The sequence below is a fragment of the Panicum virgatum genome, chromosome 3N (assembly GCF_016808335.1).
Source record: "Panicum virgatum strain AP13 chromosome 3N, P.virgatum_v5, whole genome shotgun sequence".
NCBI lineage: Eukaryota > Viridiplantae > Streptophyta > Magnoliopsida > Poales > Poaceae > Panicum > Panicum virgatum.
In genome coordinates, this window is record NC_053147.1 from 12,739,496 (window position 1) to 12,766,560 (window position 27,065).

Below are 27,065 nucleotides of genomic sequence, written 5' to 3' on the forward strand. Positions count from 1 at the left end.
AACAAAATCCTAGAGTTGGACACGGGAGGCACCGCAGGACGCTGAATCGAACAGACGCAGACACACAAACAAAAAAGAAGAAGAAAGGATGCGCAGATCCGGTCAGCAGTCAGCGCGGCGCTCCCAGATCCGGCTGCCCCTGCGTAATGCCGTGCGAATCCGAGGCGATGGGTCCCTGAGGCGGCGACGTCGTCCATGGGCGCGGCGGGGATAGATGGATGGAGCAGTGGCAGGAGGCGGCGGCGGGGATGCTTGGAGCAGTGGCAGGAGGAGTGCAGGGCGGAGGAGCAGCTGCCGGATTTGGTGGTGGAGCACAGGGGCTACGGGCGGAGGAACGGCAGCCGGATCGCGGGGGGGGGGGGGGGGGGGGGCGAAGGAGCGGCGGCGCGATCTGGGGGCAGACTGTGGTTGGGTGAGACTGAGGGAGTGGGTGAGAACCCGAAAAAAATGAACCCGTTCCAACCCAACCCAACCCGATTTGCTACTAAATTCATTCCATTCCAACCCATTTATTCTGTAAACCCATTAACTCTCATTCCACATAGTAACCCAACTCAAAAACTCCAAATATTATCCGACCCATTAGCAGGTCTAAGCTGGTGGAACACCTCTTGAGGAGCTTTCAAAAAAAAAGTGGAGTGGAGTGGAGCTAGTTGTGGTGTTTGGGTATTTTTTCTTAGAGTGGAGCCAGATTTGATGAAACAAAACTCTCCCAGACACTCTCTAAATTGTGTAATCATTCGCGAAGAGGGACCTATAGCCATATTTCTATATGTTAAAGCCGCACGCCTCGTCAGCACTCATTGCGCCACGACATTAAAAAAGATTTTGACCGTTCGATCTATATCCACTCTGTTGCTGTTAAAAAAAAATCATTCGCGAAACATCCGGCAGCCTCCACACTGCACCTGACCTCTCCGATGGCCCTCGAGCTCCGGTGGATGGCACTGTGCCGCCGCCCGCGGCCGCCTGCGGACCTGCGCTCCGCCGCCGTTTGCGAGGCCCGGCACTCTGCCGCTGCCGCCTGCACGCGATCCTCCCCAAACCCTAGTCTCTTTTGTTTCCCCAGCATCTTCATTGCCGCCGTCACTGCTTCCTTCCCGGACGCCGGTCGCCGTCGAAATTCGTCGTATCCGGTCAGCCTCCTTCAATTCATCGCGGCCATACCTTCACCTTTCCCTCCGCGGCCTATTTAGCCCTCACTCGCTCGACTTCTCCGCCGCACAGCGCTCCCGGCGACCACCTCCTCCATCCCGAGGATCTCCTTGGCCCTAGCGCCAACGGCGGGTCGTCGGCGATGGGCAGAGCAGTCAAACACGCCCACGGGTGGGTCCTTCCCCATGAGCGGCTTCTTTTTCAAGGCTTCGCCTCAAGAGCCGCAGACGCTGACCTCTCCTCACCGTGTGCCTCTAGCGTCGCCGTTCGTCTTCTCAGCATCACGGCCGCCGTGTCTGGTGGGACTCGGGAGCAAGAAGCGGCAGCGGCCGAACCTCCACGTCAAGTTGGCCTCACGCTAGCTGCATGAGACTCTGGCAATGGGAAGAAGAGACATCGCCGCCGCAGCAGCTCGCCAAGACGAACTCATCTGACAACAGCGAGTCCTCCCGCTCGGGCAACATTTCCAGATGGTGCTTTTTGTTCATTACTTTGCTGGCCAAGGCGGCCAACTGACCAATCAGGTACGGCCGTGCATCTTCACTTTCTGATTTCTTTGCCTCAATGCGTCTATGAATTCCATCCCATGCTGGCTAGAGCTTCGTCCATGGAGGATTTACACAATGTGTTGATAGCTTGCTTGTGCAACCGTTGCTTCGGCCATAGAGGATATGCACGCTATGTGTTTGATGGTTTGCCTCTCCAACACTGACCAATTAATCATGCGAAATTAAGCTAACAAGGAGTCCTATTTGATGGGGGGAGGGACACATCTAGGCTATTTGCCTTCTCTAAGTTGATGTTTCTTGCTCGAATATGAATTTTATTTTTGAAGCAATAATTTAAACAAGTTAAAAGTACCTTCGATACTATGCTCCTTTGTTGGTCTCACAAAAACAAATTCAGTGAAAAAGCACATATTTGACTAATTGGTCTCGCATTAAAAAAAGTTAATAGATTTTGTTAGAATGCTAAATCACAGTTGTAGCGAAAATGGCCTCTCATGCCATATTTCAATATAATGTTTTGGCGATTGATGACAAGCACAACACTTGGACTAATATGATTATTAAGATGATCATTCTCAGGCTTTTAGGTTCAAGTGATGACAAAGAGAAGATAGGCGTAGCTAGGCCCGAAGGGCCGCCCCTACAGTGGTTCCGCTAACAGATTAGCGGACGGGGGTCGAGGGGGAGCCGCCCCTCGCGGGTCTCAGGGCAGCACCCTGAAACCTCTTCGGTCCAAAGGATAAGAATCGAAGAGACCGTGAAGAAATCCAAGTCGAAAAGATCAAAACAGAGACAATTTACTATCACCGGTTAAACCGACGATAGGAAAATTGTACTCACCGGTGCAATGGGCTCAGTGGAGACCAAGTCAGCAGAGTGCACCGGTCGAACCGATGACGGGAAAAATGAAGGCGTCGGTGCAATGGACCCAGAGGCTGAGGCTAGGGTTTAGGACCGGTTAAACCGACGATACTCAAAATTGAGCATCGGTGCAGTTGTCCAGAGACTCCATTTTTCGGGGGTTTCTGAGCTTGCACTCACCGGTTAAACCGACGGTGATTTCAAGAACGTCGGTCGATTGATCAAGTAGCCGTTGGAAAACTGTAACGGCTAGAAGAAGGGAAAGTACACTCACCGGTTGAACCGGTGTTGACAAAACTAGATCGTCGGTTTAACCGGCATTAAGAAATTTGTCAGCCTTTCCCAATGACTCTTTTGGGGTGTGGGGGTTATATATACACCCAAGGCCGGATCATTTGAGGTTGCTGGAGAGTGATGGAGTTGCTGAAAGCTTACTACACTTGAAGAACATCTCCAACCACCATAGAGCATTATTGTACATCATATAGACTTAAGCACACTTGTGAGAGTGCTTAGTGCTTGTAATAGGGATTAGTTCTTGCGAGAGCTCCCTTGAGAGAAGCCTTGCTGCGGCAAGTATCTTGTGTACTCGTCGTGCGACCCTCCGACTTGGTGTGGAGAGGCAACGACACTTTGTGCGGGGAAGGAGACCCCTCTTGGTGAGAAGCTCCGATAGTGAAGACGGTGCCGTGGGTGACGCTTCGAGAGAGACGGTGGCGGTGGTCTTGTCTTGGTGACTTGGGGTCACTTAGCCTTTGCTTGCCGGGAGCCTTGGTGGCGAACGCAAGACGGTGATCTAGCGGAGAGACTCGGCATCACACTTGTTCGTGTTGGACAAGTGGCCGTGGACGTAGGGAGGGACTTGGTGTCCTAACCGAACCACGTTAAATCGTGTGTCTTGGTGTCTTCACGGGAGTTTGTATATTCTCTCCCTTACATCTTTACTTATCGTATTACGTTTCCGCATTTACTCTATCTTGCATGCCTTTACTTTCCTAATTAGTTTGATTAGGTTTGACTATAGGTTGCAAGTCTTTTAGGGGTAAGTAGAGAGTAGCATAGATAAACCTTAGTCATAACTAGCATGTGTAGGAAGTGTTAGGTTTATCTCATGCAAATAGATTGAGCCCTAGGATAGAAAGCGATTAGCGACCCTATTCACCCCCTCCCCCTCTAGGGTCGGACACCCCGGTGATCCTTACAATTGGTATCAGAGCTTGGTCTCACACCTCTTACGAGGATTAGCCAATTCTATTGGTAAATTTGTGAGAAAGCTCATAGGAGACCCGTCGACTTCACCGTCGAGTGAGTATCATGTCCGAGGAAGGGATGAGTACCGATAGGGCTCCGTTTTTCGATGGCACGGGTTTTCCACGATGGAAAGTGCTTATGCAAGCACATCTCCAAGCCCGTGGACTTGATGTTTGGCATGTCACCGAATTAGGCATGAAAAATGAGAATAAGACCGAGAGACAATATGATGTCATTGCTAAATCAATTCGATTTTCCTCGTTATGTGATAGTGTGTTTAATCGTATTTTTGCAAATGAAAATGCTCATAAGCTATGGAAGCAAATTGTCGAGAATCATGAGGGCACAAAGGATGTTGCCAATCAAAAATATCATATTCTCGGCGAGGAGCTTAGTAGCTTTAAGCAACTTCTCAATGAAAATGCTCATGCCATGTACTCACGATTAAACACTCTTGTCAATGAAATCAATGCCTTAGGTCTCAATCAAGTTAAAGATGAAGAAATCAACCGCAAGATTCTCCGAAGCCTTCGCAAGCCCGATTACGAGATCATCAACACACTCTTGCAAAAAGAATACTTAGTCAAGCTTACACCCAATCAAATCATTGCCCATGAATATAGTATGGGGATGACAAAGAAGAAAGAGCAAGAGCTCACCTCTTCTTCAAGCAAAAAGAGTCTCGCCGCCAAGCACTCATGTAAGCACCAACCAAGGCGACAAGACTCATCAAACTCAAGTGAAGAAGAAGAAGAGGATGAGGAAGATAGTGATGATGAATCAAGTTCAAGCGATGAAGAATATCCAAATACCGTGCTATACCATCACCGCAAGATTGCTGAGCACGTACATGAGCTCTATGAGCTTGGGTACAAAACTCTCATTAGAGGGAGTGCGGTTGGGATGGAAAAGATGGCAAAGAAAAAGAACAAGTCAAGATCCCAAGCTCTCTCCGCCATCTACAAGCCCAAGAAAAGTGGTGAAAGCTCAAGTACCAAGAAAAATTCCAAGAGCTCCACCACCCATCGCCCTCGGAGATTATCACCACCTCCCATGTGTCTTATGGCACTAGGTAACAACGATGTAAGTGATGACTCCTCCTCCAATGATGAATCCGATGTTGAAACCGATGAAATTAGTGAGATGGTGACACTCCTCCATAATCAACAAGAATATCTCACTAAACAAAATGAAGAAATCAAAACTTTCAAGGCTAAAGAAAAACTTCATGCTTCATTTGTCTCAAGATATGAGAACTTGCTAAACAAATATAATTTGTTAGACAATGAGCATGAAGAGCTTAAAATGAAATATGAGAGTCTTGAATCTAAAAGTGAATCATCATCGGATAAATTTTTTCCTTGCAATATTCCTTGTGCCATTCCTATCATCAAGGTAGATGCGTCTACCTCTTGTGATCTAACCCCTTGCAATGAGGATGTGATTATAAAAACATGTGATGATCTTATTGCCAAGAAAAATGATGAGCTCAAACAAGAGGTAGAAATGCTAATGACGGACTTGAGGCGGCTCAAAGGAAAGTACACTCAAGAGCAAGTCCAACCTTCTCAAGATAACACCTCCGCGGGCGTGAAGAAGCTTGAGAAGGGAGAAACCGTGACTTGCTTCAAGTGTCATAAAGAAGGCCACAAGTCCTACCAATGCAAGGAAAAAGAGGGCCAAGCAAAGGGCAAAGAAAATGGCAAGCCCAAGAACTTGAACAAGAGCAAGAAGGGACACAAGAAGGCTAAGGAGATCAAGAAAAACACATCTCCATACTTGAAGACTTTATACATATACACCAAGCCCACCCACAAGAACAAGCAAAAGAGCAACCACTACATACTTTAAAAGAAGAAAAATGGCAAGGTGGTAGCTCATGTCATGGGGTGGAGAACATATGGATGGAACCGGCCTATTTGGGTGCCCAAGGATATTATTCATACCATGGATGGCTCTCAAAAAGTTTGGATCCCTAAGACTTAGGCGCCAAACAAGCTCGGGGAATTTGGAGCCTTGACAAGGTTTGGGATGCATGAGTAGGGATGCATCATGCAAAGTTGAAGTAAAGCCAAGTTATGGATTAAAGATTAGTGACCCAAATTCCCCTCCCCTACATATGAGGTAATGAGCAAGGTAAAAGGATGATCTCAATTCATTAGATATCCTTCATGCATCATTGTAGCTTAATGCCTCTCTAGGATTGCATGATCTTTACTATTGGTCCTTCATTTAATATGCTTTTCTAGAAATTCCATATGGTAGTTTGCTTGTACTAATAATCATTCTTGAAACATTCTACATGAGCTGCTGCTGCTGCCCTGGTGGTGGCGGAGCCGCACCTTGTGTCTGCTGCTGCTGCCGGGGAGAGGCACCTCCCGGCGGTGGTGGAGGCTGCCGTGGCGGTGGTGGAGGCGTACCTCGTGGCTGCTGCTGCTGTTGCTGCCGGGGGGAGGCGCCTCCCGGCGGTGGTGGTGGCGGCGCGACTACTCCAGGGGTCCCGTGAGAGCCGGAGGCCCGGGAGCTACCCTGGCCCGCGTCCTCAGCGGTCCTCTGACGCTTTGCGGCGGGCTCCATAACTGGGGTCCCGTCGCCGCGGTGCAACCTGCGCCGGCTCGCTTCCTCCGACGACGTATCGGAGCTGCTCCAAGCCTGGCTGGGACCGCTCGCGGCGGAGCTACCGGCCACGGCCTGCTTGCCCTTGGCAGAAGGGCCAGACCCCGCGGCGCTCGGCACGGCCTGTTCCCTGGACGCACCAGGGATCCGGATCCCACAGTCCAGGTCGCCTCCAGTCTGGCGCGCTGCCAGCCCACCGTTGTCGAGGGTCGGCAGGGTGGCCAGCACTGCAGTCCTCAGGCGTGAGTCCTCGCAGAGAGGGACGACACCCAGAGGAAGGATCAGGTGCTCCGGGATGAAGATCCCCCCGTCACCGCCCGCACCAAGACCTTCAGGGCTTCCTGGGTCAGATCGCTGTCCTCCCCGCGGTGGGTCCTGCTGCAGTCTTGGGGCACGGTGAAGCTCTAGGCAAGACGCGGCCGCTGCTTCAGAGGGGCGATCCGGCGCTTCAGGAAGTCCCCGAGCACGTGCAGCGAGGTGAGGCCGCCCTCCGCCAGCGCCCTGATCTTGCTCAGCACGGAGTCGAACTCCGACGGCAGGGACGGCTTGGCCCTCTAGGACTGGTGGTCGGAGGCGGGTCCCCCGGTCGGCATGACGAGGCGCTCGTTGGCTTCGGTGGTGCCGATCACCCACTCCTTGCGCCAATCCTCCCACTTCCCGCCAGTGAGCCTGGGGATGTTGGGCGTCCGCAAGTCGCTCCTCGTCTGGAAGTAGTACGCCCCCACTTCGTCTTTGCCCTTCCCGAACTTCACCAGGACGAAGATGTGGCGGAAGAGGATGACGCAGGGCCGCACCCCCACGAACATCTCGCACAAGTGGACGAAGATTGACGTCAGGAGGATGGAGTGGGGCGTGAGATGCTGGAGCTGGAGGCCGAAATCTTCCAGCAGCAGCAGGAAGAACGAAGAGATCGGCAACCCCAGGCCGGTGGAAATGTGCGAAATGAACAACACAAATTCTCCGGCGCGCAGATCGCCGAGGGGAACCGAGCCTGCTCGAATCCCCCAGGAAGTCTCCTGTGGACTCTAGCCAAGCAGGTGGCGCACCGTGTTCAGCTCCTCCTCGGTCTGGAAACGACGGGGGCGAACGCGGGACGCCATCTTGCTATGGAGGCGAGGAACAATCTGTGCAGAAGAGAAAGGGGCGAGGAGGCTCGAAGGAAAAGGGGCGCAAAGGTTTGGAAGGAAGAAGGCGAATGCGGAAAAGTAACCGCGGTATGCGGTTTGTCCCTTTATGAAGTCTAACCCAACCGGCGCGCCCCGGAACTGTTGCTGGAACCCAAGCGACGCTCACGCCTGGTGTTAACCGCCCAGTCCATGACAAGGGGGCTCAGGCCCGCCTGTCAGGGAGGGCGGGTAACAAACAAAGGTGTGAAAAGGCGGGATCTGAACCGTCGCCCGCGCGCGAAGCGAGGCGGAAACTGAGCTGACGTGCGCGCATAAAGCGCTGGCATGACCAGGCTTTTCGGGAACTGCGCTGGTGGTAAATATCCCGTTTATTCCGGCCGCAACAATGCCGAGCATCGCTCGCGTGACTAGGTGTACCACTGTATGTGGGGACCACGAGTCAGTAAGTCGTTGCGATGTGATGAGGCAGCGAAAAACCCGATAGATGGTCAAAGCCGGACAAGACTCCTGCAGTATGCATAGTCTAACGCTAGAGGCTTCAAGTTATGCAGAGCCAAATCACAGTAGTGGCCCCACCTGCGGATTCGTCACCTCTCCCGAGGTGGGCCATGGGGCCACTGTCGATATCCTGTAGTAGGGATACTCACTCCTACTGCAGCAAGGCAGGACTCGCGTAGTCATCCGTAACTACGCCATAATGGGCAGAGCAGCCAGGCCCCACGGGTCAGGCTCTTACCTCACCGGGCCAACAGCCCCGGACCCGCTCTCCGCTCTGGGACGGGTCCGGAGACGCCACGTGTCCCTGAGGAGGGGAAGCTCCACTCCAACGGCCGAGGGCGCGGACCCCCATAGAGGTCCGGGACCACCCACGTCCGTCTGGACCTCCCACGCGCGTAGAACCAACATACCGCTGGGGGGTCCGGGGCGCCACGTGTCCCGCAGGCGCGGGCGCGGGCACGGGTCTTCCGCTGGGAGACTCGCCCACCCACCGCATTCAATGCGGGTGGTTGAGGCGTGCTCTGCCGCCGCGGCACGCGGGGCAGCCTTTGTCAGACCTCACTATATACCGCATATTACCGAGGTACGCAGTGCGGCCGCATCCGCGCAGAGCACGTCTGTCGCATTAAATGGATACGACAGCATGTCACCTTTTCATCATACCGCCTACGCCGCAAGCTACACAGCCCGTTCAGCTACGCTGCAGGCAAAGCTACACCCTGGCGCCGTTTCGACAAGACAGGGCATGGATATGCTGGACGGAGGATTCCACGGGCAGAGTAAGGAAATCCAGGAATAAGATCTCCGTCGCCTGCAATGTCATAATGTCTGTACAGTATGTCATTTTATACTACATCATCGGGCCCACCTGTCGGGGACCCAATGGCCATGTACGCGCCTCCCTTGAGATATAAAAGGGAGGCGCTCGCTAAACAGAGGCTCGGACTCACTCTGGACTCAGCACCAGACATGCCAAGACTCTCAACCTCTTGAGAGCGCAAGCAATACAACACACAGTGGACGTAGGGTATTACACTCCGGCGGTCCGAACCACTCTAAACCTGTTGCGTTCATCGTTTTCTTCCACCGAGATCGAACTAACCCTAGCTAACCCCCGAGTACTCACCCTCTGGGTTTAGGCGGGTGTACTACGCCACCCGGCTGTGGGTTTGCACACCACGACAGATTCTTTACAGTTCTCAAACGTCACATGGCACCTTTGCATCAGTGCCATCAAATGTTCTGAAAAATGTGTGTATCTATAGGAGTAAATTCACCAGTCCTGACTCATGTGCTAAAATGTTCTGAAAAATATGATTATCTACATAGATGCTACCTTTAGTACTATTGTACATAATTGTGCCTGTGTATTTGAATTCTATTATAATAATAAATAATGACCCAGCAGATTCAATGTATATGTATGCATGTTTGGACCTCCACAAAAAGTTCATACTGCTGCAACTTAAAACAGTTATGACGCATAAATACTCTTAATCTTTGTTTATCTCATTAAAAATAAAATGAGGGCGCGCCAAGACGCGCGCAAAGTACTCGTAGCTCATATAGCTAGTAGTTTTTTCTCTCGCTGTGACCGTGAAGTTGTGGATGCATGGCCCGACTGGAAGGGAGATCTTGTTGGTTATGTGTAGTCCGTCGGATGAACAGAGTCATGGTGGACATCCACCGTGGGCCATTGCAAGCTAAGTGTGGTTGTTGTAATGCAGCAGGAGCAATGCATTTTTATTTGTTTTTTTTAATACAAAAAGGAGAACAAGACATTGATCCCATCCCAAATTGGTCTTGCTTTAATTTAATACCCCCACAAACTTTCAGCACTAGATTAGTTTAATCATATATTATTTGTTAAAGGAATTCACTCATATATTATTGGCCACGACGGCCGTAGTAGGGCGCCGCCACCGGGCTGCACTGCGGCTGCCGCAGGAACTCGTCGCAGGGGTGCAGCGCGGCGGCGGCGCCGTACGTGCCCTGCTGCGGCCACTCCCAGCCGATCTGCTGCGCGGAGGATGAGGCGGCGGCGGCGAGAGCAAGGACGCCGTACGTGCCATGCTGCTTGCTCTGGTACCCTTGTTGAACCAGGATGCTTGTTTTATTTGCTCTAGTTTGGTGTCTGTATACTAATGGAGTATATGTATATGGATTATCGATGAAACAGGGACGATGGATCAGATGAAGATCACGATTGCTTTGCAAATGTGGGGGCAGTTTATGGCCGGACCGCCGGACACCGGCGGTGATCGATCCACCCATGGCTTCCATTCTCCAGCATTTGCTTTATTCATTTATTGGATTCTACAACAGATGATTTTTGAACGTTGCATTGCATTACGTGGAGATGGGATTTGGATATCCACATCATCCAGGTTCCTTTACAACAGAATATTGGCGCTCCATGAACCTTCAATTGAAGTGCGAAACGTACAAGGCTACAAGGTAACAATCGTGAACAAAAGCCTTCCCCCAGACAGGGCAAGGAAAGCTAGCACATTTATTTTAGCCGAAAAGCAACAGTATGCCTCAGATTTGTGACCTTGGCTTTAACTCAAAATAATCTCTATAACTAGTGGGAGATAACACGATAAGTATCATGATATTCTCATGTCAACTCAAGTGGGGTGAGTGGTATCAACTTCTTGTCTGTGGTAAGACATGTAAAACTTAGACCACCGGAAGCTCCCCGCAATCGCTGATGACTACTTTCTTCTTCGGACGGTCACCTCTGTCAGTCTCCTGCGATTCGATCAGCTTCACGACATCCATGCCTTCTAGAACCTGGCCAAACACGACGTGCCTCCCGTCCAACCAAGGTGTCTGCATCCAAGGCACCAGTCATACCAGTTCTGGTTAGCTTTGGCACTGGTACATGAGCAAATCGACAAAGTAACTGAAGCGGCAAAAAGGGTCACTTCTCTCGTATGCACGAGAATTACCTTGACAGTGCAGATGAAAAACTGGCTGCCATTGGTGTTTGGTCCAGCATTAGCCATACTAACCGCTCCAGGTCCAGTGTGAACCACTAAAAAAAGAAAACATCATGCCATAAGTTTTAGCAGGCGACTAGAAACCACATGCCATTTCAAGGCTATTTCAGATGAAGGGCATACATTTGAAGTTCTCATCTTTGAAGGTTCGTCCATATATGCTTTTCCCGCCAGTACCCTGCAAATGTAGCTTATATTCAATCGCATGCACTAGCTGAAAGCTTCATCTTCCAATCCAGTTTACCTCTAGGTTCAACCGTTCAAACACAAAATTGCAGTTTTTATACAGTGTCTAAAACGAATTTGTGAGGCTATACACAAGAAATTGGGTTGCCCAACCTTATACTGTGTAACTGCCAATTAGGCCATATAAAGTTCCACTTGGAAACTGCGTCCATCGGTATGGAAAACAAGAACTTTATGACAATCACTTATAATTTCATGAATTACGATGCTAATCGTAAAAAAGCAGTATGAAAATGCATATATGATCATGGACATAATGTATTACATATTATGACAAAATTTAAGCAGGACTACAAATGTCACCTTATAATATTAAGCTAAGAGATTATCTAGAAACTAGTGTAGGAAAACTCCTATTCACGACTAAATGTCTGGCATGAAGTATTCTGAACAATAACCCCAAAATGAGAAAATAATTAGCAGTAACAAGCAACAAGATTAAACAAGTACATTTGTACAATTAAAAAAAAGTAAAATGAACCATTCAACCTTTTGATAGAACATATAAGCACAGCAGCATGAAAATATTCTTTAATTTCTCTGAACTGAATGTGCACAATGGTATAAATGTCCAAGCGCATGCCAGGGTTTAGTGATAGTAGGTAAATACATACATTGCCCTTGTCAAAATCTCCCCCCTGAATCATGAAATCCCTGATGACACGGTGGAAACTGGATCCCTTGTATCCGAACCCTTTCTCTCCTGCAAAAAGAAAACCTTGTTATGTTTCTCTTCTGGGCAAAGCAATACTCAAAATGGAGAAGATTGAACGACAAGACGGTAGTCCAGTAATCCCTCATACCAGTGCAAAGAGCACGGAAGTTCTCTGCTGTTTGGGGAACATCATCTCCATACAAGCCGATGACAATCCTCCCAACATTCTTCCCCACAGGATTCCCGATGCTTATGTCAAAGTACACCTTGTTTGTGATTTTTGACTGAATATCTGCTTCCTGCAGAGGGTGGAAGAACCAAATCAAAACCATGAAATATCTCCAATCCATCCTATTGCGCCTTACAAACTGAGATGGCATAGGTATACATGAACTGGATGCAACCGAAAAACTGCCTACCCCACAGTTCCAGTTAAATACAGTACCGCATCTGCTTCTTTACATTAGTAATGGCTAGAGTGGTAATCATGCATACACAACTATAAGATTCAATCAATTTATCAGAGAGAATGAGAAACATAAATCATCAATGTTGAACTATATTTGCACTTCTGTCCCCAGAAATTCAAGTCGGTGGATTCCATTTCACATGAGTATTAAATTAAAGACTAATCGAATTTAATAAAATGGATACCAGGAAATTTGACATCTAAGGCAGATATATGTCCAGAACTGCCCAAATGGCCAGGATTGCAGTTTTAGCTTCCTTAAACGATAAATCTCCCACTCCAGGTATAGATTAAAACAAAGGAGGCGGTAATCAGCAGCGGTAAAGATGGCACCTTGGGTTCGGCGCTGGCGGATGTGACGAAGCGCGCGCGGCTGTGGGAGGGCGAAGGCGCTAGGCCCCCGGAGAAGGAAACGGCCTGTGAGGGGAGGCGGGCACTGCTGAAGGATAGGAGCGGCGAGGAGGCCTTGGAGGCGAGGAGGGCCCGCTTCCCGGATGCCGCCGCCGCCGGTCGCGCGATGGCCTGCAAACAACACGAGATGGTCCAGGGATTGAGAGCTCTGGGAGAGGTGGCGCGCAGATAGAGAAGAGGAGGAAGGGGAGCTTACGAGGGTAGTAGCGAGGGAGGTAGCAGCAGCCGCCATTGAGAGGGGTGGAGAGCAGGAGATGGTCGCTGGAGAATGGAGGAGATTCCCGACTCCGCCGGGGGTACTAGATAACAAAGAGATAAGGCGAAATTGTCTTACACATGAGCCCTCAGATATTATGGTTACAATTACGAACAGGTCCTTAGATTACACAAGAATGCGCACACCTCTCCACGGAGACGTTGAGTTCGGAGATTTTTTCTTTCTTTCTTTTTCTTCTTTTTTCGGTGTCTTATGCAATCACGCGAGTCTTTGTGTCATGCGCAACATTGACGGGTAAATTCATTTTATAATAATGTTATTCACCAAAGAATGTGCTTTCACGAACAAAGTGAAGCCATGAAAATGTAGATTCATCCAGCTTCACTAGGAAGCTCTTTTAACAAACGTTTTTCAAACAGTTTCACTTCACCAAAAAAAACTGCTTCACCAAAAAAATCTGCTTCACCAAAAAAAATCGTTTCACCAACTGTTTCAAGAGAAACTAACGCTATGCCAAACGAGGCCTAAGGTGAAATCTGAGCTGGCTGTCTCTGACAAGAGTAGATGTTATAATATTCTGAACCAATTGAATTTCCTGAGCACTAGCTTTAGTTTACTTTCCTGAGCACGAGCTTTAGTTTACTTTGTCCTCCTTTTATGGGATGACAAATTCCTGATATATTTCAATCTATCAACAACATTGGACGCGAGATGTTTGTAATGTTAACTGGACATGAATTGAAGAAAACAGGGGCTTGCAGAGGGTCAGTCAGTTGCCGGTGCCTGGTGCTTTGATCGTTGCCTCTTGCTGTCTGTCACGGAGACCTAGGCAAGCATTCTGCAAAAATCATCTGCGTCCACCAGGAACCACATGATCGATCTGAAGGGCAGGTCCAACAGACGAGTAACTTCAAAATACCACATGTCTTTCAAAAAAAAAACAAAATACTACCTCTCTTCTCACGTTACAACATCAAAAGTGTCCACGACCATCGAACCTTTGCAAAACTCTTTTCTTGAAGGTGCCCAGCGAACCTTTCAAAGCTCGGCCCAACATAAAAAAAATGAAGACAATCAAACATCAACGTCAGACCATCACCGAGTACACGAGGATGATATTGCTTATTATGTCCCGATCAATCCAATTCAATCAAATTTACACCATCCACAAATCATAGTGGTACATAACACAAAAAAGGTTACATTCAACTGTGAATATCATTCCATCCTGACCAAGATCCGTGCCTACGTACGAATGGATGCTTGGGGCACTGTAGGCAATCCCAGTTCATCCTCCTGCACAAAACCAAAAAAAGAAAAACAAACAAACTGTTTAGTGCTGGTCACCATGGAGCCACAACCAAAGTTCCCAAAAATTTTCATGCGCTACAGTAACTTCGAATGTTTGACCACTAATTAGGAGTATTAAATGTGGATAACTGACAAAACTCATTCCATAACCCCCGGGTGAAATTGCGAGACGAATCTAATGAACCTAATTATGCAATGATTAGACAATGTTGTGCTATAATAAACAACCTCTAATGATGGATTAATTAAGCTTAATAGATCCGTCTCGCGATTTCCCGTCCATCCGTGTAATTAGTTTTATAATTATTCTATGTTTAATACTTCTAATTAGTGTTGCAAATGTTGCCAAAAAAATTTCCCAAAACTTTTTGCTAACTAAACGGGCCGCAAACTAGGCTCCAGATGCTAGTTCAGCAACTGTCTACCGGTAGTTATTCCCCATGTTCACTTCCTAGGTAATCTTAAAATGCAATTCAGGTGCATACTTTCTCCTTGCCAACAATATGACCTAGCTACCCCCTAGATTGTCCCAATTTCTTTCTCTTTTATAATATGGTCGTCATGTTTTTGTTCTCTGTAAAATTGGATAAAGTTTGATGTGCTCAATTTTCTGGCCCGGTGATTGAATTAGGCTTCAATAATGTCCTACAGGCTCCAAGTGTGTGCCAACTAAATATACAGTTTCTAGCTACTTGGTGGCTAGTGCACATGACAAGCTAAAGAAAACCAAATAATTACTATGATGAGCATGGAAAAGCAACACCAAAATCCAAGTATGCAAATATCTAAGATCAATCTCACAGTTTTCACTACCTGCTGCTGGTGTGGTGGGGCTGCTGCATGGCCAGTTGGTGCAGCAGGTAAGTTGAGTTCAGATTCTTGATCTGGTTGAAGGTATGACGGGACTGACTCTGATTCAAAGTCCATATCAGCTTCCAGAGCATCAAGTTCTGCATTTTTCAAGAAACAAAAGATGAGAATGGCAGACAGAGAATTAACTTATTCTTCCCATTTTCCGGTAAGGCATGCAGTTTGTAAATATGCATAGCCATGCAAATTATGGAAAAAAATCAAACTGCCAATATGGGCCTTACCGCCCATGAGTTCTTCCTCATCAATGTCATCAGGGACGTTGTAGCTTCTACCAAGAGTTTCTTGTATCTCATTGCTCACGTCCATAAGATCCATCATCTCATCTTGCATGCTCTACAGATTACAGGAGGTATATAGTCAGATGCAAAAGCAAACAGGGAATATAAGCAACAAGCCAACAAAGTGAGCATGCAGTAAGGTGTGAATATTGTAAGCACGAGGAATCTGGTAAGACGGAAGAATGCAAATTACATCTATATCTTCGAGCTTGACAGTTTTCATCATTCCTTTCAGCTCTTTGTTGGCAGTCTTCATTGCAGTCATCTGCTCAGTGAAAAATACTTGGATGTTAGTCTAGGAATCTAGATGGAAGCTACCAATAAAAATCAAGTTCTTTCTTAGATAGCGCCAGAGCTATACAGTTTGTTGAGCATCTTTAAGTCCCTCCGCTGAAAAAGCAACTTGGTCAAGGTTATATGTTTGGTTGTATAGCATGTCACGCTGTCCTTCATACCTGTAAAAATAGCAGCACACGGAGAGTGAAGGTAGGAAAAATGAGATAATTGGGAAATGGACATGACAGAGATTCTCTAAATTTGTGGAGACAAAATGTCATTTTTGTCAATGGAAGACTAAACGACTCAGCAGATGGTTGGTCTGTACGATGGTATATTTGTAAATAGGACCCCCAATGTATGTATGGATCTAGTAAGATATTGCAGCCTTTGCAGGTATGTTTATTGAATGCCATGGAGCAGTTAACATATGGTGGAAACTGGAAAGTCATAACTCATATGTTGCTTCAGCATAATTGCAAGCAGTTCAACTGAAGATTGCACGCAAACAGCATTTTAGGCAGGCTCACATGAGGCTAGGTCAGGGTATAAAATTGGCATGAGTGAAGGAATTGCCGGTTCGGTTTGCCGAAATAGCAAAGTAACTAGTCCATTGGCATGGGCAAGAGAAAGATGGGGGAGAGAATTGATTCCTCACATCCTCCGCTGCTTGAGGACCCTCATGGCCCGTGCCTTGACGGCCTCCTGCGCGGGGCCTGGGCGCGTCTTCTTGATCTGCTCCTTGTAGCGCGCGAGCTCGGCATCGAGCTTCTTGATCTTCTCATCGACGGTGTCGCCGCGCTTGGTGATCTGGTTGGGGCGGAGCAAGATTAGAGAGGGTAGCCCTGCCTAAGGATGGAGAAAGACAGCACGCGATCAAGGAAGGGATTCCGGCACATACTCGGTCGGTTGCGTCCTGGATGGTGGGCGGGGGTTCCTTGTTCTTCTTGGCGCCGAAGATCTTCTTCATCGAATCCGGCGAAATCCAAAGGGGGCGCGGGGCGAGTCGAAAGAAGGGGGAGTTCGCGGGATTGCGATTGCTGGGCGACGCGGAATTGGGGTCGATGCTAGGAAGGGGACGCTGAAATCGATCGAGGGAGGGGAAATTTCCGCCTTCCTCTGAAGCGGTTATCTAGTTAGTTGTGTGGAAACTTCCTCTCGTGAATTGGTCCGTCGTCGTCTCGGATCCGGATTGGGTGCCCCCATCTCCTCCCTCCATTCTCCATCTAACCGCTCACAACCATTCAAAGCAACTTGGCCGCGTGCCGCCCGCCGCTCGCCGCGCAACTGCCCGCGCGCCGCTGGCCGCTCGCCCGCCCGCGTGCCGCTCGCCGCGCACTTGCCTGCCTGCGGCCCGCTCGCTGCGCACCTGCCCGTGCGCCGCTCGCCGCGGGCCGCTCGCTCGCCGCGTTCCGCTCGCCTGCCCGCGCACCGCTCGCCGCTCGGCCGCCTGACCGCGCGCCGCTCGGGTGCCCGCCCATGGGCCGCGCGGCGCTCGAGGAGGTCAAGCTGGATATCGCCAACGCTGCAGCAGGCGGCGCCCCGGCCCGGCGGCGGCGGCGCCCCGGAGCAGCGGAGCATTAAGGACCTCATATTCAGCGGCGCGGACGAGTAGATTAGGGTACTGCGCAACGAGCTCTGGACAGCGATGCAGGACAAGGATCGCAGCCGCAAGGCCGCGGACGACCTCTCCGTCGCGCTCCCCGACGTCACCATGGAGGCCAAGCAGCCTCAAGCCCTCAAGGAGCTCAAAAGCCTCCTCGCTGCGACGTCCACGGCGTGCAGCACGCCCGCGTCGACCACCAAGATCGCCCCCGCGCCGGACCACGGCTTCGATCAGCGCCTACAGAACGGGACGCCGCAGTCGGCGTCGCAGCGGTGGATGACGGACAAGCCGAGGATGCCCAGCAGCCGCCGGAGGTACTCGATTGGCGAGCCGGGCAAGCTGAAGGGCGGCTTCTCGCAGTCGGCGCGGATGGGGAGCCTGGCCCCCAAGGAACGGGTGTTCGCGTCGCTCAGCAACATTACCAACCTCAAGTCCGCGGCCGACGCGGCCATGGAAAACTTCGACGATGAGTTCAATCACCCTCGTTCTGGGAAGCGATAGGCCCGCGGCGAGCGGCGCGCGGGCAAGTGCGCAGCGAGCGGCGCGAAGGCAGGCAGGTGCTGTTAGAAATTTAGGCAATTTCGGGCACAATTTAATTTCAAAATTAAATGTATAAACTAGTAATATTTCTATGACTTTAAGGAGTAAAATAAAACATGTGAACATGTTTATACTTATCACACAGATAAGCATAAACAATATAAATAACCAAAGTTTCAGGGAGTACCCTGAAGCGGGGCCGTTGCCGGAGGCATTGGCTGCGCTGTTACCAACTGGAGTAGACATGTACTCGGTTGGCCTCAGTCGAAGTAGTCGAACTAAATCAGTGCAGGAAGAAGTTCGCAGTGCAGTCCCGCGAACGGTCACCAAGATGTAGTCGACGTAGTCATTCGGCCACCAGAATGTAGTCGACGTAGTCGTTCGGCTCGTCCATCAGGAAATAGTCGTTCAATCGGGCAAAGCCTTTGTATTTTTGAGCAGTCACGCTAAAGCGTTACCCAAAAACCTGATTGCCCACCTATCCCGTGCAGGATCTCAAGGCGAGCAAGGTTTCGGAGGCCTACTCACGCTAATTCTGTGCGCGCAGAAATTAGCGTTGGGGAACTCAGTTGTTGCAACTGGAGAGGGAGAAGAGATGAGCCGAGTTGCCTCAGTGCTCTGGTGCAGAATGGATGAGGGGAATGTCACTTCTTATATAGTGACTCAGGTGCTCAGGATCGTTGAACCTGGACACCATCAGAGTCATTTAGGTGCGCGCAGAAATTAGCGTTGGGGAACTCAGTTGTTGCAACTGGAGAGGGAGAAGAGATGAGCCGAGTTGCCTCAGTGCTCTGGTGCAGAATGGATGAGGGGAATGTCACTTCTTATATAGTGACTCAGGTGCTCAGGATCGTTGAACCTGGACACCATCAGAGTCATTTAGGTGCGCACAGAATTAGCGTTGGGGAACTCAGTTGTTGCAACTGGAGAAGGAGAAGAGAGGAGCCGAGTTGCCTCAGTGCTCTGGTGCAGAAGAGGGAGAAGAGAGGAGCCGAGTTGCCTCAGTGCTCTGGTGCAGAATGGATGAGGGGAATGACACTTCTTATATAGTGACTCAGGTGCTCAGGATCGTTGAACCTGGACACCATCAGAGTCATTTAGGTGATGCGGTTATGGCCATTAATTACAGATTTAATTGCACGTTTAATCGCACAATTAATTGCTGTCAACGTCGTCACGTCACGTCCGGCCGCGCACGCGCACGCGCACCGCACCGCCCGGCCGGCCGGCCTCGTCTCGGCCACGGCCCGGCCCGGCGAGGCGAGCGAGCGCGCGCGCGTGTGGTTCACCATCCTCCTCTTACCGGCTTCACAAGTGGTGTACACGAAGTCCACCTTTTAAGTCGGTTGAGATCCTCCTCAATTCCTGGTACGGAATTAAGCATTGATTCCTAGCATTAATAGTGGGCTTTAAATTTTTTTAATGCTTTAGAAGTAATGGGCCGAGCCCATTACTCCAACAGGTGCGCGGCGAGCGGCACGGTGGCGGGCGAGCGGCCAGCGGCCAGCGGCGCGCTGGCAGGTGCGCGGCGAGCGGCGGGCGGCCGAGCGGCGCGCAGCACGCGGCCAAGTTGCTTTGAATGGTTGTGAGCGGTTAGATGGAGAATGGAGGGAGGAGATGGGGGCGCCAGTTACGTGGTGACTTGCCTAAAGCAAGTCACCCAATCCGGATCCCGTCGTCTCCACCTCGACCTCGAACACAACAAGAAAACGCCACACCAGTACAGTACACCACACGGTTTCCTTGGCCAGGAAAACACAAGAAGACAACTAGACAATGACGACTTCTGAAATACTAATTTCTTTCTATAATTTTATTGTTACATTATAAATGCCTTTGAAAATATTCTCTATGCAAAGATAGGTACAAATATCATTCTTTTTCTTTCCTAACATACCCAGGCTGACCTATTGGTTTCTTTCCCTTTGAATGAGCAGTGTGTTGTATCAGTGGCCCAACTCACTACCAGAGTTCTTTCTTTTATTTTCCTTTCCATTTCTTTGTGTTTACAAATATATGGTATATGAGGCACTCTTCGAGGTGCTTTTCTTAACTTTTTACAATGATTGAAAAAAATAAGAGTCGTTCATTTGATAAAATCGTACGGTGATTAAAAGTACCTTGAAGTACCTAAACTAAAGTATCTGGTGATACAAAAATATGGGAGCAAGTACTAAAAAGTGGGACCGAATACTAATTTACTTTAATTTTGTAAATATCTTCCATTGATCAACGGCCAGAAAAAATTCAAGGCAAAAGTACTAAAGTACTTATTGGTACTTTACAATCCTTGTAACAAAGCTCCAAATATGATACTAATTCTTTAAAAAGCGAATTATGATCCTAACACACGAGTGGTGCCGTGGTGGTGGGATATAGATTCACGTGGTGGGAAGAAAGAATGTATAATCCAATGTTCTCCCGCTACCAACACAGGTAAGTAGATTTGTGAGGATGTGATAAATCAAGCAATTGTCTATTTCGATCTGTTGTTTTCTCATCTAATTATATAATCTAGCGTATGACTAAAAATAATATAGTAAAAGACATCATGAACAACTACTGACGCGCGGCTTATTTCAGATTATTTTAGTGATCCAAGTTGCCTTTTTTTTCCTTGAACCGAACAAGCACCCTCTTAAGAAACCAAGTAGAGCGATTAATCAATCATGGCGCCTCTAATCATGCCTCATGCATGTGCTTCTTCCTTCAACCTTATCCATCCATGGCAGCAGCAGCCAAACCGAGCGGAGAAAGGCAAAAAATTCAACATTAACCAAAACGGAATAGCACGCACATAACAGATAGTCAGATTGTGGGATTGCTACCTGTACTGCACCGCCCAAAAACATGTGGCTTGAGGCCTTGAGTGGATACCTTGATTTGGTTACTTAATTACTTTTCGACTTCCTGAAATGCATTTAAAAAAACTCATAATCTGATTTGTAAATGGAAGCCTTGGAAGCCCACCTTGGAAGCCTCCCGTACTTGTGAGTAAATGGTGGAGGATATGCCAATTTGTACATCATTGAATTGAATGTTTTGTAAATGGTGCAATAAATTTTAATTGTAAGTTTTTTGTAAGTAAATTTTAATTGTAAGTTTTTGTCGTAGCAAAATTTTACAGTAATATTTTTATTTTTCATGTTCCAAATTTTTGTTACAGGTAATGTTTTTTATTTGTTGTGTTCCAAAAAGTTTACATGTAATTATGTTGTTTGTTGTGTTCCAAAAAACTTACATGTAACTTTTTTATTTGTTGTGTCCCAAAAAAGTCCATGTAGCCTTTTTTAATTGTGGTTTAAAATTATTTGTTGTGTTCCAAAAATATATATTTTTTTCATTTATTATGTTCTAAAAAACTTACATGTAACTTTTTTAGAGTTAGGGTAAAAATACAAACAAAACATATAACTGTGCCTAGTGCTGTGCAATGAGTCAGTAACAAACCCTTCAACAGAACAAAGATCAGGAATAGTGGATCACAAATCTCTACCTATGATTTCCGCACCAAAAGAAGGCAGGAGAGCGTGGCCATGTCATCAAAAAAAATCGTGACCGTCCATCCGGCGAACAACGGCCGGCGGCTGGCCGAGCCCATCCTCCTCGCGCCCCGCCGCCGGCCCGAGCTCCGGCCGCCTGGTCACGGCTCCCCGGAGCCGGATCAGACAACCGCAGGAGAGAGAGATAGAGGGAGAGGGAGAGGAGGGAGAGAAAGGGAGGCCAGACGCCGAGGCCCGTACGCCACCGCCGCGAGCTCGTCGCCGTCACCCGTGGACCCGCTGAGCTCGAGGCCGTGTGGACCGAGCTCGAGGCCCCCCGCCGCACCACGCAGGCCGAGCTCGAGGCCGCACGCAGGCCGAGCTCGAGGCCATGCCGCCACAGAGGAAGGGGGCGAGGCGGGCCGGAGGAGGGTCGGGGCGGCGCTGCGCTCGCGGCCGGGGAGGGAGGCGCCGGCCGGCAGGGAGGAGACGCCGCGCCCCGCGCGGATCCTGTCGTGAGGAAGCTCCAGGGCCGCGTCCAGACGCCCTCGAGGCTACCGCCGCCGCCATGGCCCCGTGCGGACCCACAATGGCTGCCAGGCGCCAGCGGCCGCTGCCCCTCCAGCTAGAATCGCTCCGGCCACAGCCCTCCTCTGCTTGGCAATGACGGGGAAGAGGAAGAAATGGGCGCCGAAGCCGAGGAGCTCACCGCCGCTGCTCTCCTCTTCAGCTCAGCTCGAGGCCGAGCGCTGCCACCGCTGCTCTCCTTGTCAGCTCGGCTCGAGGCCGAGCACCGCCACGCTCGCCTCTACCCGTGTAACACCCGGTTTACAAAAGGACATAAACCGAGCAATCATATACATGCCAGGATCAAGTCACACATAGATACAACAGAATGAACAGTATATCACAACACATATCACATAAAAAGATATAATAAAGTGAGTACGAATGTTATTTATTACATAAATGACAAAATGTTTGGTACAAAGTATGCGGAAGCGTAAAACAGGTACGGAACTCTCGGAAGCTGGGCGCCACAGGGACGTCGACTGGGAGACGAACGCCTAGAAGTCCTCGTACTCCTGGTAGCTCCGGGTGAACTCCGCGTCGCCGGGAACTGAGCAGCAGTAGGGTGTCCCCAAAGAGAACAAGAGGAAAAGAGTAGAAAAGGCAAGAGTGAGTACACAACTTGTACTCAACAAGTGTAACACAAACTATGAGGCTCTAGGGTTGGCTGACTCAACTGCATTAGCTTTTAATCTTGGCAAAATTTTATTAATGCTAATTACTACAAGTTAATGAAATTACCATAACCCAGTTGCATAGAAATTAATCAAATTAATTAAGAACTTCTGATGACCACACCGAAACCACCAAGGTAACCCACTAATCAAAAGGAGGATCCGGGCCGCTCATGACCGTGAGCACGGCTAGTATACCAGTTTTACACTCTGCAGATGTTGCACATCTTTACCCACAAGTCGTGAGCTACGCTAGTTGTTCATCATACTTCCATAGGTGAGATGACTAGCAAACTCACTACGTGACCGTTACAAAGAATCTCGTTGGTAAGGAGTAACCGCGAGGGTTGGATCGGCGACTATGGAGCAGGTCTAGTGGGCGTCAAGACACAAAGCACAGACGAGGCCACTCAATACGAGGGCGATAGAAGCTTACCACCCTTGACCCGCAGGTAAGTTACTCCAAACCAAAAAGACCAAATTAGTAAGCCAAGACCGTCCCATTCCAGTTTTGTGGTTGCGCGGTTGTCCCAGGTTGTCGCTCTAATGACGTACGGTCCTTATGGAGAGTAGCTAGCACAAAACACAGTGCGAGCCCCCTAAACCAGGTTTCTAGAAAAATATGTTTTAAGGAGACATAAACCACTCAAGTATAGAGCACAGAGGGTAACGCTCAGAATTAAGTTGCATAAGACCATTAACAATTTAATTAAAAAGGACCATGTGTGAGAGCGCAGCACCTAGCACAACTAACCAAAATGCAACCAAGGGATATATATAAGGTAATAAAGTGGCTAGGATGATCCTTATAGGCATACAGTATTAAAATACAGTATGAAATTGTATTTAAAGGTGATAGGTGGTGTTCATGTTATACTTGCCTTCCTCAAAGTTCTCCTGCTGTTCAAACTGCTCTGAAGACGGTGGCTGCTTCGGGTACTGGTACTCCTCCGAAGGATCAACGTCTACTCACGATCGCAACGCCAAAACAAGTCCAGCACATACACATACATACAAACAAGAGCAAACACTAAGAAACAGTACAACAATACATAAAAACAGAAAACAAAACTGAGCTAGAACTATTCTATGCGTTACAACGATCGCGTTGACATAAAGAACACCTAAAACGGAGCTAGAACGCGAAAACTAGGCATAAAACAAGATCTAGGGGCTAAGCTGTAAGAAAAACAGAGTTTCCAGGGGTTTTCTGCAAAAAACAGAGACTAAAACGTAAAAACAGAAAAGATCTGAGGGCTAAAGCGCTAAAACAACCGAGCTGGACTGCGGGTTCAAAAACCAGGAAACTCTAGGGGTTCGCTGCAAGAAACTGGGCCAAACTGGAATTATTTTTGAACAGGCGCGGACTGCGGGTTGATTATGAGAAAACCCAGGGGCTCTTTATCTAAACGACCAGGGCGAAGCGGTACGCGCGGATCTAGACCATTGGATCTGGATCTAACGGCGTGGACCCGGTCTGATCTAGATCTAATCCTACGCGTTGATTTCGGATCGGACGGATCAGATCTGATCCTGCGCGCGGGGCGGCGGCGCTTGACGCCGGCGACCAATTCCGCGGCGGCGCTCGTCGGAAACTCGCCGGACTTCACCGAAACCGGTGCTCTGGGGGTCAAATCTACTCGGGTTTGGATCTGGGATGATCAGCGCGCCATGCGTCATCCACCTGGGCCAAAAACGAGGTACGACAGGGCTTTGGGCGGCATGAGCGATGGCAGCGGCGGTTCTGCGCGGCAGAGCTCGCCGGCGCGCGTGTGTTCCCGCGTTTCCGGTCTGGGTTCTAGGCGGGATCGAGTCAGTGAGTGCGTGCGGTGCAAGAGCAAGCCTGAACGTGGCTTGCGCGGGGTCCTAATGCGCAGCAGCGCGCTCGCCACGGCGGAGCGGCGCTACATGCGGCAGCGGCGCACCGGCGTGCGGTGCTCTAGCACCTAGGGCGCGCTATGGGCTACAAAAGCTAGCGCAAAAGGAGTAGGAGGTCTGGGCGGTGCTCACCGTGCATTGGATTGGACGGAGGCATGGCGCAGGGTCGTTGGCGTTGAGGTTCTGCGGCGGCATACGGGCGGAGCACGGTGACGAGGTCGACGCGGCGATGCTCCGGGCGTCTGAATGCCGCGGCTCGACTCGGGGTGGTGCTGCGGAGGTGCAACGAGGGTCAGGGAGGTCCGGGGATCGCCTGAGGCGAGCAATTGCTCGAAAAACAGTTTACCTGCGGCGGTGGTTCCAGAGGCAATTCCGGCGCGGTCGTGGCGGAGGTTGAGGGCAGCGGGCTCGGGGACGGTCGTGGGCTCGGGGCGAAGCTGCTGCGGCGGTTTGCGGTGGCTGGGATGTAGTGGTGCGGCGAGTCTACGGCGGCGCAGAGCTCTGCTCCGCTCTGAGCTCGGAGGGCGGCGGCGGCTAGGGTTTGCGGAGGTAGGGATGGGTCGCAGGGGCCGCGGTGTGGAGGTTTAAAGGGAAAAGCCAGGGTCTCGGCGTGTGGGTCCGGGACGGGGAACTCACCTGAGATCTCGGCGTGACGGGCGAGCGAGGGACGCGGGGAGGAGGGGGATGACAAGCGGGGCCGGCGTGTCAGTTGGGAAGAGCAACGCGCGCGGGCGGGCGAGCGCGGGCTGAGTGGGTGCGGCGAGCTGGGTCGAGGCGTGGAGGGAGCTGGGCCGGCCAAAAGGGAAGGGAGGTCGGACCGGGCCGTGGGGAGGGGAGAGGGGGAACTGGGCCGGGGTTTCTGTTGGGCTGGATCGCCTGGGGTTTGGGCTGGGTTCTGGTTTCTAGTTTCTTTTCCTTTTCTTCTTCAAACTCAACTCAAATCTAATTTGAATTCAAATAAAATTTGAATTCAACTCCTATGCACTCAAACCAAAATAAAACCATGCACCAGCATGAATGCACAAACATATTTAACCTAAATAAATTTTAATTACTTGTGAAAGAAAATTAAATTAAATGCAAGGCTAAGCATATAAAACCTTAGAAACTTTGTTAAAGCCAATTAAATTTATTATAAAATAGGAAATTTAAATTAGGGTGTTACAACCCGCCGGAGCCACGAGCCGCCACAGCCTGGCCCTCCATCGCCAGAGCTAGCTCCACCTCGCCCGAGCTGAGGCCGCTGCCAGACGCCATCGCGCTGCCCCCTGCTCCCTCCGCCTTGCCCTGCACCGCCGGCACATCCCCCCTCCGCTTTGCTCTCTCCCTCCGCCTCGTTCTCTCCCTCTCTCTTTTCTCTCTCTCTCTCACGCGGACAGAACAGAGGGGGCGTAAGCCCGTGAACGTGAGGCAGAGCAGAGGATAAGCCGGCCATGTCAACGTGACCAATGGGAGCACGCCACCCGGATGCAGGTGAGGTGAACCCCCTTCAGGCTTGCCTCATGTGAACCACACTCAGCAACGCGAGTTCACAGAATGGTTCACGAGCGGGTCCACAGAACAGTATCGGCCAGTCAAAGGCTCAGAGGTCACGACCGTCAACACATGGGCCATTTCTCCTTTGACTCTAACTTGTGACTACAACAGCCAATTAATCACAAATCCTTTGGAATTTCCATGTAAAATCAGCGCGCGTATTGTGTTAGGAATTGAAATAATGTTCAGAGTATTTGTGGAAAGACAAATCGAACAGTTTTTGCTCCCTTTCTATTTTTGTTGCAATTATTTAAATTCATTAGATTTTTGCAATACGCCATATATTTGAGTTCACTTTACTCACACTAATTTAAATTACTAAAATATATATCACAATCAATTCAAATGTACCTTTAAAAAATTGGACATTTAAATTTGTTTGCGTATGCAAAAAACAATTCACTTGATAAGGTCCACAAATTCACATAGTAATCATCAAGTGCCTTATCTTATAAACATTTGTTCAAATGTAGGCAAAATTTACGAATTACTTAAGTGAATTTTACTTAACACTATTTAGTAGAACATGAGTGCTTAGCATATGAATAGGTTTTTCTATACCTATTAATCTTTTTCTTTTATGAATAAATCTGTAGAAACTAATTGTATAGTAAACCAATAAATAAATAAATAATATATATTACGTCTTATCTAAGTACCTTAAAAAGTACATCTGTCTACATACAATTATTTTTACTCTATGCACGAAATAAAGTCTACATCAAATATAATACCACACCGTAATACAGGCCCCGCCACCACCATGATGTTCATATGAACAAATACTATGACAACATTCTAAATATTCCATTTTTGCCCTTCTATGCATTATTTAATTAGAACAAATTCTAAATACATTCTATAAATTCATCCAAATGCATACAAATTAACCAAAGCTATTCTTCCTATAATTGGAACACCAAAACGTCTTCAAATAAAAAAGTGTTGATATAAAAGTTGCTCGAAATTCAAAGTGCTTCTACAATTCATTTATAAAAATAGCTATACAACTGCACGTGAA

The 27,065-nt window shown here is 49.1% G+C and overlaps 2 protein-coding genes and 2 long non-coding RNA genes across 4 annotated transcripts; 2 read left to right on the forward strand and 2 right to left on the reverse strand.

The window, feature by feature from the left end:
• The first annotated feature begins 873 nt into the window (after positions 1 to 873).
• On the forward strand, positions 874 to 1,921 carry LOC120664366. Its single transcript, XR_005670850.1, has 2 exons — positions 874 to 1,136; positions 1,228 to 1,921. It is a non-coding gene; the product is annotated as an uncharacterized LOC120664366 (long non-coding RNA).
• Positions 1,922 to 8,823: 6,902 nt separating this feature from the next.
• LOC120664365 lies at positions 8,824 to 10,615 on the forward strand. The gene is made up of 2 exons (XR_005670848.1): positions 8,824 to 10,102; positions 10,197 to 10,615. It is a non-coding gene; the product is annotated as an uncharacterized LOC120664365 (long non-coding RNA).
• On the reverse strand, positions 10,347 to 13,154 carry LOC120664364 (photosynthetic NDH subunit of lumenal location 5, chloroplastic-like). The gene is made up of 7 exons (XM_039943548.1): positions 13,000 to 13,154; positions 12,726 to 12,914; positions 12,072 to 12,222; positions 11,883 to 11,971; positions 11,146 to 11,200; positions 10,972 to 11,057; positions 10,347 to 10,852 (listed from the first exon to the last, which is right to left on the reverse strand). Exons 1-7 carry the CDS (start codon positions 13,033 to 13,035, stop codon positions 10,700 to 10,702), a joined length of 759 nt encoding a protein of 252 aa, XP_039799482.1. The 5' UTR covers positions 13,036 to 13,154; the 3' UTR covers positions 10,347 to 10,699.
• A 947-nt stretch (positions 13,155 to 14,101) lies between these two features.
• On the reverse strand, positions 14,102 to 16,938 carry LOC120664367 (vacuolar protein sorting-associated protein 60.1-like). Its single transcript, XM_039943550.1, has 7 exons — positions 16,660 to 16,938; positions 16,417 to 16,568; positions 15,844 to 15,937; positions 15,676 to 15,747; positions 15,426 to 15,537; positions 15,145 to 15,281; positions 14,102 to 14,316 (listed from the first exon to the last, which is right to left on the reverse strand). Exons 1-7 carry the CDS (start codon positions 16,726 to 16,728, stop codon positions 14,266 to 14,268), a joined length of 687 nt encoding a protein of 228 aa, XP_039799484.1. The 5' UTR covers positions 16,729 to 16,938; the 3' UTR covers positions 14,102 to 14,265.
• Positions 16,939 to 27,065: the final 10,127 nt, after the last annotated feature.